Source organism: Peromyscus eremicus, chromosome 8b (assembly GCF_949786415.1).
Source record: "Peromyscus eremicus chromosome 8b, PerEre_H2_v1, whole genome shotgun sequence".
Classification (NCBI taxonomy): domain Eukaryota; kingdom Metazoa; phylum Chordata; class Mammalia; order Rodentia; family Cricetidae; genus Peromyscus; species Peromyscus eremicus.
Genome location: NC_081424.1, coordinates 2,096,337 through 2,113,075, shown reverse-complemented (window position 1 = coordinate 2,113,075; position 16,739 = coordinate 2,096,337). Strand labels below are relative to the sequence as shown.

The following is a 16,739-nucleotide window of genomic DNA, read 5'->3' as shown; positions in this document are numbered from 1 at the left end:
GAAAGAAAGAAAGAAAGAAAGGACAAAAGAAAGCAAGCCCACAGACAAACATAAAACAAATAAATTAAAAAATAAAATCTCAATATCCTTAACAGCTAGAAGTTTTTCTAATCAAAATCATGTTATAAATGCTTTAAATAAAAATAAAATTTTCTATATATATCATAAGTAATTCATTTGCATTTTATTTTCCAAACGGTTTAATGATTCTTGATAATGTAACATTTGTCGAGGGGACTTGGATTGCTCATCACTCATTTGTCCCTATCCTCTTCCATGCTCATTCCTCAACTCTAGATTAGATCTTTTAAAAGATAAAAAATATAGTGTCTCAGAATAGATCTTTTAAAAGATAAAATATAGTGTCTCAGAATAGTCCTAGGAAACAATGGAGAGGCTAGTTGTGTAGGGCAACACCACACTCTGTTCACCAAAAAAAAAAAAAAAAAAAAAAAAAGGTGGAGTCCTGAAATATTGCCCAGGACAGCTCCTTCTTGAATCAGTCAGTGTAACCATAGAACAGGTCATCTTACGCAAACAATTGTAGCACATCAGAATGTTTGAAACCTTACTGAATCATCATAAACAGCCCAAACACAGTCACTAGCACACTTTTGAACACTAAGTAAAACTACTTTGTTACATACCAAAGTGAAAAATAAAGCATGGGTTAAAGCAAGCATGGCCTTTCCAAAATGGTTTGTATGTGCATACTCTTGCAAAGAAGTAAAAAGCCTTGAGCTACCTGACTCAGCATAATCTCTTTGATTATTAGTTTGCTTTGCTTCATACTTACTTTCTGAATATTTGAGAAGAGCAGTTAAAGTGCTGATACGAAAAAAATGGAAGAGGAGCTATGGACCTTCCCTTCCATAAAACTAATCAACCAGAAAGAAATGTATTCTGTTGCTCAAGAAAGCATTTTCTGGTTGTTTGTAATAGATTCTAGTGCATTTAAAGAAGGATTACCAAGATTAATTTAGAAAATTATATTACCCTAAAGGTTTAATCACAGTTTTAAGAAATTGAGCAAAAACTTCATGAGTGATAACAAATAGTACTTTATTTCACATGTATATACTAAATCACTAATATAATTTCAATTAAAGTAAAACCTTTACAGACAAGAAATGTGAAGCTCTATGCATTTCCCTATTAATTCATACACACTTGAAGTTTAACAGATGGAAAGTAATAAGCATTCTCCAGAAAGGAGATTTAATTATCTTTCCTAATTTATGACTGCCATAAGAGTAAAACTTAGACTACTAAACTCATAGTCCAGGTTCTTGAGTTCATGTATAAGTATAATATATTAATAACCTATTCCACTGAAATATTTTAATATTATCTTAAATTCTCACCTAAAATACTGTGGATTAGCACAAACTATGCACATAATGATGCATATAATTATATACACAGACATAACTTGAATATTTAAAGTAGTAGAGCTGTCTTAGAACAAGGTATAAAATACTGAGATTCCCTGCAGACAATTTATTACATCTTTCAAAGAAGTAAATAATACTTTTAAATTGTCTTTTGATGCACTTTCCTCCAGATTAACTGATACACTTCCTGGCTATCCCACCTGTTCCGGTCACCTGCTAATGAAACGGCCCTTACTTCCTATCCTGTTGGGTTCTTTTATGTCCTCATTTGATTGGACTGCAGCTTACCAGGCATTTGGTCAAACATTCTGGGTGTGACTCTTAAGATGCCTTGTGATGAAGTTCACATTTGACTAATAGGGAAAACAGATCACCCTCCCTAAGTGGCTCCTGCTTATCTGGAGATCATGACTAACGAAATCTGCAATTTCAGATCAAGAACTTTTTCCACCAGTACTGGAGTTTCATTCCCTTGCATACGCTAGGTAGGCAATCTACCACTGAAACATACCCCAATCACATAGTTTCTTAAAGATTCCAACAATAAAGGACAAGTGTTGGTCCTTGCATCCATTTCAGCCATATAGTCAAAGGAAACCCACTAGTTTTTTATCTTGGCTAGGAACAGGCCGAAATACAAAAGAAATCACTTGACAGCTTGTTGCCTCAGTTATAGTGGCTTTCCAGGCCCTACACATGTGCTCAAATCCTTTAACCCAGACACTAAAGCTCCACAAATCAGTATCATATTTATGTCACCATAGAGCCTGTCCATTAACTCATACAGCTTACCTTTTAATTCATACTTAAGTTCTGTCTCTCATGGGAATTCTTCCTCACTTTTCCAATCCTCTTTTCTATATATGTCTGTTAGGCCCCAACAGAAGTCTCAACTACTATAAAAATTCAAGTACATAATAACTTCCTTATAAGGATATTCTAATATATGCATTGTGGTAATGGTATATCATATTCACATACTTTTTAATTGTACAGTAACAAATCCTTGAAGTTAGAACCCCATTCTTCAAATCCTATTTCTTAATCGCCTAACACTGTTTGTTGAATGAATAGATGTGACAAAAGCTTTAAACACTGGGAAAAGGAGGACAAAAGCAGATATGCAAAAAGCTACAAAATTATAGTTAATAACCTATTAGAATGTTCTGTGAGAAAACGGTGGGCAACTAGGTATACAAATGTCTAGGGAGCTAATGCAATCCGATGATTTCCCTCCAACTGGTGCAAATCAGGGGGAGACAGAGATTAATTACACTAGGAAAATGGCACAATTCAGGGAAAGCATCACCAGCCTGCTCAAAAGCCTGACAGACCATGAACAGGCTGCTTAACTGTTCTGTGGATTCATCTCTAAACTTAGAACACTAGATTTGATCTCTAAAGTCTGCTTGCTTCAGATAACTTGGGGTCCTATAGCTTTCATTCATCTTGAGAGTTCACCTTTCATTTCTTCACTCTAGAGAAGGAAGGGCTTGAACATATGAGGAGCTGCTACATCGTTCGTACAGGTGCAGAGACTTTAGTAACTAAAAAGAAAGATCAAAAAAGCCAACATCCCAGAAACCAAATATCTATGAATATGCTGGAACTTCAACAGTAGAAGCTTTCTTTAATATCTGCTTTGTTTAGTTTAACATTTAAAATAAGTTTTGTCCCCAGAGCATAGAAGAAAAGTGAGCTAAAGTTAGAAATGAAAACTAGGGAGAGCAGGGGGGGGGGGCGGGAGGAGCAAGGACAGGGGAATCCATTGCTGATATGTAAAATTAAATCAAATTATAAAATTAAAAAAATAAAATAAAATAAAAGCTCAGAAAATAAAAAAAAGAAAAAAAAAAGAAATGAAAACTAGAAGCAATACCTTCCAAATACTCACTTAATTCAATGGTGGAAGCTAAACTGGCTGATTTTTTTAAAGGTGGAAAGCATTAAAGGTTTTTTTTTTTTCATGATTTGAAGAAAATATGTGTATCATTGACACCGTATTTAAGATAATTACATATGCTCAAAGATTTGGACTAAAAAAACTAAAAAAATAAATTTGCAAAACTCTAAGGTATGTGGTAGTGAATCCAGAAATGATGTCATTTAGTGAATCCAGAAATCATGTAATTTAGTGCTGTCCTTTCTCAGCCTCCAATTCCTGTTAGTGCTCCTCCCCTAGGCACCCAGGATTCCTGGTGTCTGAGCATCTCTGCCACACACTGGATCAGTTGATCTAATAAACTCACCCTAACGCCACAGTCTTGGGACTATGTACCTTCTCTTCCAGAATATACTTCTGTTAAAATGAGGCCATATGAGACAGCAAATGCTTAGTCAAAAAGGACTAATCAAATTATATGTATCAGGAGGGAAACTGTGTGAAAGATAAAATCTTCTCGGATAGTTTTTTCAGATTTTCACACATGGTCTTGCTGGCTAGAGTAACCTGGCTCTCTATAAAATATAGAGCAACTGTTCAATTTTTAATTGAAGAATAAATGGCTTAAATCGATCAATAAAAATAAGCCTAAGAACAAAATTAAGTTTGAGCACTACCATCATTGAACAAAATCTTCAGTACTCAAGTGCAAAATTTAAAAAATAAAAATCTGGGAGGAAGGTTCAGTAGGTCTTCTTTCACCACCTACTCACATTACTAAGATTGATTTTTTTTCATCAGAGTAGCTATTGTTTGCTGTTACAGATGTAAGCCAAAAGGTAGATACGATTCTCTACTTATATATCATTGAGAAAATCAGGTGAGCCTTAGAGAACCTGAATAATATGGGATAGGCTGGGAATGAAAGCAGGTGACTTTGGGGACCTATCCTATCTGCTACATGGTTGGGATTTGTCCAATTCAGATTTTCAAAACAATTTCCAAACGTGTACAATTAAAATTTTGGATCCTTTCACATGAAATTTGAGATTTTTACGTTTCTCTGGAAATATCAAAGGGATTGGCAACCTTGAGTAGGCAATTCTAGGTAACATAAGACAAGAGGAATGAATAAGCCCACAAGAGGCCCAAAGACAGAATCTTGATTTAATCTTGAATCTGACCACACCTGAAATTTTCCAAAGTGAGAAACTGTTCCTTTGGAACTGGGGTAGGAGGAAGCATACAAAGACACTAAACTAAACACTTTAGTGACTAAAGTGTTAAACATAGTGCAAATGCTTCCTTAAGACAAATGTCAGTATTTCAAAGACAAAACAAGAGGAACCATTATCTGTTATTGTCACTGTGGAGAAACCGCAGAAAGAAAAGCTTCCTTTGCTAGCTCTAGCTTTGTTTCTAAGGGGAAAAAAATGACCACATCAAAACTTACAAGGAGAAATCACTCTGGTTTGCTTGCTTTGTTTTGTTTTACAGTTACAACAAATGAAAGATTTATTCTAGAAACTTAGTCTTTACATGCTCTATATACTCCAAAATATTAAAATGTTCTTAGCTTTTGAGATGAGAGAGACCTGTAATTCCATTTATTAAGTCATCTTAAAAATATTTCTTTATTGAAACTTGGTCCTAAACCTAGGTTCACAGTACATGATGAAGGTCTAAGGAAGACTTATTTAACCTACATTAAATCTTGATAATGCATTAATGAGTCTTTTAAAGGGATAATTTTAATTCCCCAATCTTCAACCATAAAGACTATATAGTGCTAATCTGCCTTGCCCTTTCAATTAAACTTGTTAAGGGTTTTCTATTTAGTCAGCACCCTGAATGGGCCATTAAAATTCTTGTTCGGTAAGAGTTGTGTTCAGTGCTCTGTTGTTTTAAATTCCATTAAATCCAAATGGTCTTTATCGCCCCATGACCACTGTGACTTCAATCAGCCAATTTAATTACCTTACACAATTGTCAGCAGAAGCAGCAAAGAAAAACAGGAAGCCCTATGACGTTATCAGATGGAAGTCTACCTCTCCAGTGTTGAATCTAAACTCATCAATAATGACGGTTTGCACCTACTGCCTTCCTTTCAGGGGGACTTTTGACTTTCCCTTTCATGCTAAGATTTAGAATTTAAGATTCATTCAGAGCACTTTTAATACTTCGATAAGTGGACTACAAAATGAAAGTCCTTAGAAGATAAATCTTGACCACTCAAAACAATCATGCAATACCTGCCTCCCAACACATGGCGCCACTTTAGGAAAAAGATCTGTACACCCCAAGTACTATGCATGCAGCATATAATAATTTATAGGACTATACATTTGAAAGACACTAGACTATATTTGACTGTATGTGTAAAAAATGGGTGTTAAGATTTTCAAGAAATATGTAGAATTGAGGCTACAGTAGTAGAGTAAAATCCTAAACACAGGAATTCACTTATCCACATAAATATTAAATTGTACCACAAACGAGAAAAGCATTTTGTTTATCAGAAATTATGATAACTAAATACCACAAGAGATTATGTCATTTTTATCACAGACAACATTTTATAATCTGGGGAATAGATTTGAAAAGTTCTGATAATCAATACTGTATCAGCATTCATCTATAGTAGTAGTTCTCACCCTGTGGGTCATGACCCCTTTGGCAAACCTCTATCTCCAAAAATATTATTTCATAACAGTAGCAAAATATTATTTCATAACAGTAGCAAAATTACACTTATGAAGTAGCAACAAAAATAATTTTATGGTTGGGGGTCATCACAGCATGAGGAACTATATTAAAGGGTCGAAGTTTGAGAGCCACCAATCTATAGTATTTTTACCCTTTGTGTGAAAGCAATTTACATTAACTTCCCTTGCAAAGTAAATGTTGAAAAAGTGTCATTACAGAATCGGGGAATGAACACACTTTACTGATCACTTAAATTGAACCAGAAGCCAAACTTTGCTGAAGAAATGTCCATTGATGTATAAACCCTGTTCACTTCTGAAAGACAACTTTGCAAAGACAGAAAACACCATTGAGTTCCATGTGACTGGGTGGAGAACTATTTCCAGAGGACAGAAAGATCATTTTTCAAAGTCATTTTCTGAAATGATTGTGCCTCCCTTGATGGATCACATCAAGTTATTCTTTGACGCTTTAAAACTAAGCTAGGACTTATCAGAAAAACGGATCTTTATAAAATGCACCCTACTTGGCGATTGTAGCAGATTTCCCTCTCCTGCCATCCAGAGCTCAGGTGAGCAAGTTTTATCTTTTTCAGAGATACTGGCTGCAATCACTCCCATCCCCTCTCTCAAGAGTCAGTTTTCAAGCTCCTAGACATAAGGCCACTCCTCCTTCCCTCCCACTTTACCTCCCAAAGGAAGAAAAATTTCTTTCAAAGAACTTGTGGAGAGTGGCAGCCTCCCAGCTCTCAGTCACTGCACTCAGTTCCTGGATGGTGTAGTGCATCTGCCAGGAAGCCTTGTCTCTGGGAGTACAGGAAAATTTCCACAAGAACCAGTTTCATTCCCTCCAAGGTGTGGATTTTTATCTAGTGGCCTGCTCCTGGCTGTGCCTTCACCTAGGGCTTAGGCACCAGGTATGCGAAACTGGGGCAGTGGATGGCGGCTGGCTGACATGTAGTGCCAAGAAAAAACACAGCGCATCTAGGAAGGAAGACCTAAACTCGGAAACTTTTGAACAAAAACGCTTCGCGAACTGGCTTAAGAAAGAAAGAAAAATTTAGTCAAAAGAGTCACGTAGTAAGAAGTGACAGACCATTTGCTCAGCTTATTGGAAAGGGCTGTGTTTCAAAGTTTTGGTTGATGTCTGTGCTCTCAGCGTCCTAAATGGCAATTCGGGTCAAGAATGAATAATGGGACCCCAAGTTCAGAGAGAGAGTAGCAGTTTGGGATGTGGTGACGATAAAAAGTATACGTAAACAAGCCAGAACCCAGAGAGGTCAACCAGGGCAGAAATGAAGCCAGTTCACAGCTGCCTCTCTGGGCACTGGGGACAGAGCAGATCAGAAGCAGCCCGAAGAGAAGGACCCACTTAAGTAATGGAAGAAACATCTTAAGCAGGACTGTATGTAGCTCCAGCACCTCACTCCGAGGACCACACCCACTTGAGCATCCGGATGGCCCACTCTCAGATGCAGATGCTTAAGAACAAAGGTATCTCATTTCCATATGGCTGGGCACTAAAGGGTAGCCGCTGTTGCAAGGTCTGGGGAAAAGTCTGGGGGTAGTGGTGGGCTTTCTGTCCAAACCAGCAAGCTGCAGATATCTGACCTGACCTGGGCCCTGGGTCCAACTTTCAGTAACACAATTTACCCCTGAAAACACGCCCCCTCGAGGGGCGGGGGGAACACTCTCTAAAGAAGCCAAGTTGCGTCTCAGGCTCCCGAGGTAATGAAACAGCCAGGACACAAGATAAAAGACCGCTATGGCCGGGTCTCTCAGCCCCACTGGCCAATAGGTAACACCTAGCCAACACTTGGGTCCCCTCCCTCACTACCTCATATGGCCTTACAGTTTTGGGAAAGTGCCTAGGGATCAGCGCTGCAGAGTGATTTGCCTAGCAGCTACTAACACAGTGCAAAGTGCCCAAAGCCCGGCCTGGCCTGGAATATAGGGGTGCTCCTGGGTGCAGCTGCAAAGTTTTCTTCGGTTCTAGAAAGTCGCTGTGGCAAAGTTGGAGATAGCAACAGCGCAACCCCCACCCCAAGCCCTAGCACGCCATTGCAGCTCTATGGTTTGGGGGCGGGGAGAGAAAAGCATGAGGGAGATGTTGGCATAAAGAGGGCAGAAATTGATAGGCAGGGAAAGGAAGTTGCTCCAGGGTCAAGACACCTTGAGCTGTGGGGAAGCCTGACTTTCTAGGAGGTGATAGGAAGAGGAAGGGTCAAATCTATTGGGAGCAGGGAGAACAGCACAGAGCTTATTAGGGTGAATTTTCATCATCAATTGGGGAAAGAGGATCTAGGGTGGCCTCAAGCCAGCTTCAAGGTTGTCATAGCTCCAAGCAGAAGCGAGCAGCCAGAAGCCATTCTCCAGGACACACTGTGTAGCCTCACTCTAAGCTGCCTCCTGCAATAGACCTGAGGCAAGGAGGTGGCTTTCACCCACACCTAACTGTCTGCCACTGCCCAAGGACAGCTGCCCAACAACAATTCCAACCCTTTCCTCCCAGGGCAGGAGGCCAGCGATGATTTAACTTTAGAGCCAAAGTTTAAAATAAACATTTTCAAGAGGTATGCATAAGTACTTAACTAACCATCCAATCCACTCAGTACTTTTTGCCCCGAAAGAAAATAAAACTCCCACCACTGCATCAAAATAGTCTCAACAGGGAAATGTTCCAATGATTACAACTATACCTAATCCTTCCTGGTGGGTGAGGTCAGATTTAGAGAACATGTGTCTCCAGGTAGAAGACATTTGATGCTAATGTAGAAGAAAAACACAGATTATCTACAAAGTAGGATGTTGGTCTAGGGTGTGAAGGGACAGGTTTGGAGATCTTCACCTAGTGCCCTATTTCTTAAGGACAGTTTTAGAGTTTGTCTAGGAAAACTGTGTGTGTGTGTGTGTGTGTGTGTGTGTGTGTGTGTGTGTTACATTTTAGAAGGATTAATAGCTTTCACAAGAATCTAGGCTCTTGTGTTTGTGCTCTTTTGGAAAGCTGCTACACTGCCACAGACATCAAGATTTTTAATATGAAGATATGAAATGATCAGCAAATGTAACAATCTAATGATTCAGCAAATATTGTGCTGCAAGACCAGAGCAGCAATAATTAAGTCTTGAGAGTATTAGTGGCAGTTTTCAGGCCCCAATTCATCCTTCCCCCAGTCATGTACATTCTTACCAAAGCATACTCATTCACAAACACATGAGAAGATGTACAAGACCGTTTAAGTACTTGGAATTAAAAAAAAAAAATTGGGGGGGGATTCCATAGTATAGCACTTCCCATGCTAGTGAACAAATTGTTATGACACACATATCATGCATATTTTCACACACAGTTCCCAGGAATATAGGGACTTCTTTAATCCTGTCTAAAGAAGCAGGCATACCGGTGATGCTTGTTGCTAAGAGCAACATGCTTAAGTACCATCTAAAGACTGAAGAAAGCAGGAAAATACTCAAGCCAGATCTAGCTATACTCTATTGTCTCATGCTATTTATTACCAGTCTTCTTGACTCTAAATGGTATATGGGGAGGGGGCTACCTTTTCAAATATATTTAAAAGCATTTCTACTTTATTTCAAAAAAGCTTGGGGAAGACAGTGAATTTTAGCACTAGAGAAAGATCACTTGGGAAAAAAAATGAAATGCTGCTAGTGCTACAGAAGAGACAGGCAACCTCTGCTGTATATCAGACAGAAAACCTAATGTGTCTACTTTTATTTCAAAGATACATGTCCTGTATTTATGTTCCCTACCCTCTCTGGTTAAAATCCCCTTTGAGCTGACAGAGAGTGGGCGCTCAAGCCCTGTTCACTTTTTCCTCTTTTGCAATGTCCTTCTTCAGGGAACTTTCCTTGATGAGTTCTGAGCTCACTAAAACATCCCCGTTGGTCATCCAGAGCAGCTGGGCATTTCCTACACTTCATTTCCTTCAAGCAGACTTCCTGACTAGTGACTGTACTGGAAGCCCACATTTAGATTTTTCCTTCAAGAAAGAAGCCTAGATTCTTGGGAAAACTATAAATCCTTCTCAAGTGTAACTACCTAGGATCTTTTATCCATGTCAGAGTGAAACAAAGATGCACTCAGAACCCCACATTCAACTTCCCTCCTCCCTCCGCCCTTGCTTCCAGTTACCACCATGCCTTATTTATTAGGATGGGGTTCTGTGCAAGGGGACAGAGGGGTAAAGCTGTAAAAAAATTCAGCAAGTTAAAAAACAAAACAATTAGCCTGGCAGGATCGCTGTTTCGCTGCACTGAGTGACATCTTCCTACTAGTAAATGAAGCTTTCAATTATACAGCACTATTTCCTAAAGCTCTGCATATGAGAAAGAGCACCAAGGAAAGAAAAAAAGATTAAATTGACCAATAAGCTTCTCTTACAGAAGAAATCAGAAGGGCTGGTGCCTTAGGTTTGCAAGTGAGGACCTAGGCAGGTCTGGGCAGAAGCGGACAGATGCAACTCATGAAAGAGTTACTAGACATTAACTCATCAGTAACACTAGCGGCAGTTTTGCCCGCCCTAGCGCTCACTTTGGCTCAGACCGAGCCACCCAGACAGCTGGAAGGTTCCTGGGGAGACCAAAGCATCCTAGGCTTGCCATGCCCCCATCTCCGCTGTCCCCGGGGCGGGCTACAGTGAGACGGTATATCGGCCAGTAGTACCAGGAACTAGCACCTCCTTCACCCTCTCGGGGCCCAAAATAAAATGAAGATAAATAGAGAGGATAAATGAAAGCAGGGGGCGGTCTTTAAAACCCGGGAGGGAGCAGGTCTGGAAGCGGCAAGCCCACGCCAAGCAGAGCAACTGCCTGTTTACATCCGGCGCCTCGGAGCCCACACTGGCGGTGGTGAGATGCCGGGAATCTTACCGAATCTTAACACATGTGTGGTTCCTTGCGAATATCCGATCCACAGTAAGCAGAGCAGGACTTTAATGGAGCGACTGATGACTAGATTACTTAGAAGCGGGGAAATAATCTTCATGATGTTTCTGTGCCTGCGCGCGCGGCACCCACTTCCCCGATCTAGCGTTAGGCTCCGGGCTTGCACGAGAAGGAGGATGTGTGAGTAGTGGCCGCAGACACAATCACGGCATGGTCACAGAAAGAGGAAGGAGTCTCCGCTTCCCAAACCCATTAGCAGTCGCTGCATGTTCTTCACTCACTGCACCAAGGAGCAAGCTTCCACTGCAAGGGATGGTGGGACATCCATGTTAGTCTGGGAGCATCCGGGAGAAATCCAGCAAGCACAATGTCCGGCCACGCGAGCCTGGGAGAGTACAAGAAGAGGAAAATCAATAGGAAGTCCAGCCCTGCAACGACTAGGTGTCGAAAGCCAGCCACAGTCCCAACACAAAGGGCGCTTTGCTGGCAAGGGTTTGGCCAGGCCCTTATTCCACTGCACTGCTGCGCAGCTTCTGACGCTAAGCCAAGATAAAGTGAGAAAAATTGAGATAGCTGCTTCCTGCCACTGAGCTTCCCAATATATATTATGCAACCGTTCTGATAGCTCGCCTTGAGTAGCAAAAAAGGAAGATTTATTTACGTGATGCGATGAAAATTGCTTTGATTTTCAGTAAGAAGCTGCAGAAAGAGCCTGGTGTATGCAAGCACACCTCTTACAATCAGCTGATGAATTTTAATAATTGACTAGCTAAGTCAAAGTCACTTTGTCTAGGAGTTGTATTTTTAAAAAGGAAATGCTCTAAAACAGCGAACTGTGGTGTCAATCTAATTTATGGTAAGCTGAGGGAGTCTTATAGCTTTAAATCTGAGTAGAAAAGAATAAATACACAGTGCGATGCAATTGGAGAGCTGGATGTACTCTTTAAAAACTGGAGTGACATACTCTTTGATTAGTAAAGAGATATTTCTTCAGGTGGATTTTCGGGGGAAATGAAGGAATCATTTTTCCAACTCATTTATCACACCTGAAATAATCCTACACAAAGACAACGGTCTTTGAGCTGCAGCAACAGATTCCAGAGGCTTTATGTCCACATTTTATCTTTTTTGAAAATTATTTTTCCTTCTAAAATGTAATACGGATCATAGTTTTGTCTAAAAAATCTTGTCACCAGCTATTTTTCTGATGGCAATATTTAAACTCATCTTTTCTTTGGACTTTCACAAGTAGAAATTTATTCAAGTTAAAAGTACAGAAATGTACACTGTTAATATAAAAATTTTGTTGAAATGGGCAATATACTTCACAAGGAATATGGTTATCCCCAGATCCACTACTGCCGTTTACATTAGTAGGAAAAGATAATAAGAAAAGCAATAATGACACCATCCATGACATTGACACCTTATTAAGAAGTGCAAAGGGCAAATTGTTGAACTCGTGTTTTACTATTAATCTCTATTCATTATCAACAAATAGGGCATAAGTTAGACCTTATAAAAGTTACATTATTGCATCATATTGAAGGCTACCTAATTTTAATGGAGTGGTATGAGTACTGTTTAAGTTCTTAAATTACTATGGTTATGCTGTTTCTAAGTAGCAAGAAGATACCACAATATAGTCATTACATCATAGTGATTTTTTACTATCTATATTTTCTTAAGATATTATTATAAAATGCTGATTGAAAAACTCTACATTTTCAAATGTACTAAGAGACATTGATTTTTTTTAAGATGGAGGCATAACTGCAGTGATAAAAATAAGTATCATGAATAGCTAGTTCGGCAATCTAGCAGGCAATCCCGTCAAACAATTCCACTATTTGAGCACTTTAAAAGGAACATCTAGTGCTGAAACCAAGGGTATCTAGCGACTCCTTCAGTCCATGTTTGAAACATCACTTATAAAATATGTTAAAGACCAACATGTCCTGTCTTGTATTGCTGTCTCATTTATTCCATTCTATTTGTTCATTTTTCTTCTTCTTCACCCTCGTAGAGAAAATAATGAGAGCCAGGGAAAAACACATATTCTTGGTTGTTTTCATTTCCCAATATAATTGATATCAACTACCTGAAAATAGCATGTTCTGTTGTGACTAATCAAATTTCTGCAATTTTTGCAATGTAGCTGGCGTTTCGTGGAACCAGAGTAAACACACTGTACCACAATTTCTTGTTCACAAATTCCTTTAGCATAACAGTATTTTTCATAGCATTTGTCATCTTTCTACTTACACCTAGCATTCTCAACTGCTTATGTGGCATCATTGTTGGATGTCTAATGGGAAAGCGAAAGAAAAGCTTTGGGTTCATAAAAATTCACACAAAATAAACTGTGAAAAAAAAAAGTAAGATCTAACAAATTTTCTTTACTACTAAGTGGTCTCCAAAGAACCAGCTTTGCACACATCTTTAATTGTTTCATTTACATCCAACAACTAAGTTGAAAAGCTTTAACATAACAGCAATTCCACCTGTCCAACTGGACTTCTTGAATACCAGGGACAACCCTTTTTCAGGACCTCGGACAGCGCTTTGGACATGGATTTAGTCTGATACTGAAAATGGTAAAATGAATGGATAACATATGCCATATAAAATGACAGTATGCACATTTCTATTACAGAGACGAGTAGTTTGAATCATTGAAGAACACACAGTCAAGAGATCAATTTTGTGAACTGTGTTGAGTGTATTTTTCAATGTGAGTAATGGGTTGTTTAACATACCTGAGATATACAAACAGTGATTGCTTTCCAGTGCTACTACAAAAGCCACTAAAACTCACTGTGAGGCCCCTCCAGAGGACTAAAGAATTTGTTTCCTCATACAAAAAATTAGCATGGAAAAATTTTGAATGCTGAAACATGCTGTCAATATTCAGTGGCGTAAGACATTTCTGAAATGTACAATTAGTTATCACATTTAATTGCCCACTTCCAGATTTCCATCTGTTAGGAGGGAAAACAGATTAATTCCATCCTTCCCTTATTAAGCTTCACTCTTCAGACCAAGAGCAACAAATCAGTAATTTACCTTTCAAACACAATAAAATGATGATTTGTTATATCAATATTTTGAAGTTATTGCAAGAACTCCCTAATACTGACACTATAATTAAAGTTCTGAGTGTTAATGGTTATTAAGTATTTTACTGATCACATTTAATTAGCTTAAATTTGTGCCGGTTCTATATTTGCTTATTTCTTAATAGAAAATGAAAAAGAAATACTTTATTTAGGGTTCCAGTGAACATTTATATTTAAAAGTAGTGAAAATTGTGTGCTTTGTCCTATAGATTCACTTGCTGTGCAGTTATTTCAACCACATGGCAATCTTTATTGCTAGGAGCTAAAGCTGTGAGGGTTCCAAGGTCAAAACAGAGAGGAAAAACTGCCAGCACACACATATATGCTCACACAGAGAGAAGCTGTGTCTAGAAGAAAGCCTTAAAATACCAACGAAGGCTGTCATGAAAAACTACCAAGCCTATGGTGAATAATAAAGGTAGAAAATGTATATCACGTTCGTGCAAAGCTTGTTCCTACAACAACCACAAGAGAATGACAAAAGGCACTAGCTTCATCTTTCACTGCGTTTGGTATTACCTGACACTAATGACCTCTTATTCTTGGGCACTATTACTTGAGAAGCAATTTTAGTTTCCTAGTCTCCTGGTGAAAATGAATCATATTCTAGTTAGCTGCCACCTGCTGGGGCATGAGCAAATGTGTAATAATCCTTATAGCAGAACCTTTAAAAGACAATTCCTATACCTTTGGCTAGAAACAGCGAATGTATATTCTAGAACAATCTAAATTTCAAAGCTATCTCAAAGGCTCTTCCATGTCATATGTGTAGTGCTTTTAAATTTTCTCACACAAGTGACAGGCTTCTACTGGACCTCACATTGCCGGCTGGTTGTTATGGGACATTTGAGAAACCACATCTTCTAGTAACACCCAAGGCATTTTTCCATGCAAGTGGCCTATTGTGTTCAGTTTTAGTTAAAATAAACAGCTTGCTCAATCATGACATTAAAGGGGCCACAGAATAAAGTCTGAGACAGAGATCAGTTGAAACCACACTGTTGCACATCAGCAGTCTATCCTAACTATGATCACTATGCTATTCTTTGGGATTCTAAACCCATTATCAACTGTTCTGCTAGCATTCTGCTATGTTGGTAGCTAATGATACTTATACTTTTAATTAATATTTAGATGCTGAAAATGTATCTTGATTAGGAAATGAAGCAAATCAATTTATGTCTGTCAAGATCTTTTTTAAAATTCAGCATGTACAATCTTCAGTGGATTTAAATTTAAAAGGAAAGACATATGTGTTCAGCCTTTCATTATTTCTGTCTTACCTTCCCCTGTATACTTCAATTTCTTTAACATGTAAGTTTCTAAGGTCACTGGGATTTGATTAGCTGACTTGATTGCTGAGGGAATGTGTTCTACAAAGTTATAAAGCAAGGAACTAAAACAAGTACAAATTGAAATATAATTGCACATCTTCTAGCAACTAAACTGCAGACTTATTCAAATGAAGTACTCATATCTCATGAGATGAAAAGAATCAATCCATAGGTAATTTTGATGACGGAATACTTACAGTGTGAAGATGGAGAAATGATAAGGTAATCTGTTCCTTTCCTTATCAGAAGGTAGTTTCTAATACTCTCCAACCTCTAAATCCAAATCTTTATCTTAGTAGCTCCAGTCCTATTTGATATTCTCTCTCTCTCTCTCTCTCTCTCTCTCTCTCTCTCTCTGTCTCTCCCACCCCCCCCCCCAACTCCTTCCTATGCACCTGAAGATAAAAATACGAAGGAATGTGGTTGGTTAAAAGTTCTGAACATTTATGATCCGCCTTGGTGATGCAGCCAGTCCTAACCCCTACGGGATGCCCTGAGAGTTTCGGTTATTTTTTTTTTCTTTTTCTTTCTTTTCTTTTTTTTTTTTTTCAGAAGCTTTTAATACTGTCCTCAGTTAAAATAATCTCTACTTTCTCAGTCCAGAGATATGGATCAGGGCGATCCAAGGATTGGTGAACGAAAGAAGGATGAGAGTTGCTATGACACAAAGATACACAGCTTCTTGCCTGTGCTTCTCTTCGCCTTGAGCATGAGTCCCAGTAGTTGAGGCCACTTCCTGACACATACACTTATTAAAATATTTTATGTGGAGAATACAAGCGCGCCTGCAGTCAAATGAGCCACTTGCATCCTTGCCGGAGACTGGCTGCAGCGAGTGGGACAAAGCCCTCCAAGCGACTGCATCCAGCAGGTGCCTGGAGCGCACCGACTCCGCCGAGCTGCCTTTGGCTTCTTCCTTTCCTCGCGGCTGCCAGCGCTCCTCCGCGGTCCTCGGCTCCTCCATACCCAGAGCCAACACCTTGGGAATGAACTCCGGGTTAGGGTCCACCGCCAGCGAGTGCTTACCTGGAGCTGGGGTGAAGAGGGCGGGGAGGGACTGGAGCAGTCCCCGCGGAGCCACGGCGGGAGGAGGTCCAGCGGGAAGTCCTCGGCTCCGAGCCTCAGCCACGCAGCCGCCAGCGCGAGCGCGAGTGACGGCGGCGGAGGAGACCGCGACCGCGGAGCCGCAGCGGTGGCGCTGGAGACAGACACGCCTCCTGGCGGGGGTTCCTCGCCTCCTGCTTTAAAGGAGCCGCGCTTCTTTCCCCCAGCTGGTACTAGCTCCAGGGCTCGCAAGCCCACCCCGGAGCAACGCACACTCCGTATTTCAAGACCTCCTGTGAGAGAATTCCGGGTGCTGACCATCTAGTGCTTCCCGAACACTCAGCCCAGATATCGTC

General features: G+C 39.7%; 1 protein-coding gene across 3 annotated transcripts in view; it reads right to left on the bottom strand.

Annotated features, from left to right (window-relative positions):
* Nucleotides 1-16,526, bottom strand: part of Grik2 (glutamate ionotropic receptor kainate type subunit 2) — a 631,292-nt gene extending 614,766 nt beyond the window's left edge. For 2 of the 3 annotated variants that reach the window (XM_059272428.1, XM_059272430.1), the window contains exons 1-2: nt 15,537-15,649; nt 10,872-11,271 (exon numbers count right to left, since the gene is read on the bottom strand). In XM_059272428.1, the coding sequence (XP_059128411.1) occupies nt 10,872-10,986 (115 nt within the window). In that variant the 5' untranslated portion in view covers nt 10,987-11,271; nt 15,537-15,649. Of the gene's footprint in view, nt 1-10,871; nt 11,272-15,536; nt 15,650-16,365 lie in introns of those variants that run through there. The other variant, XM_059272429.1, reaches the window with a different exon arrangement.
* Nucleotides 16,527-16,739: the final 213 nt, after the last annotated feature.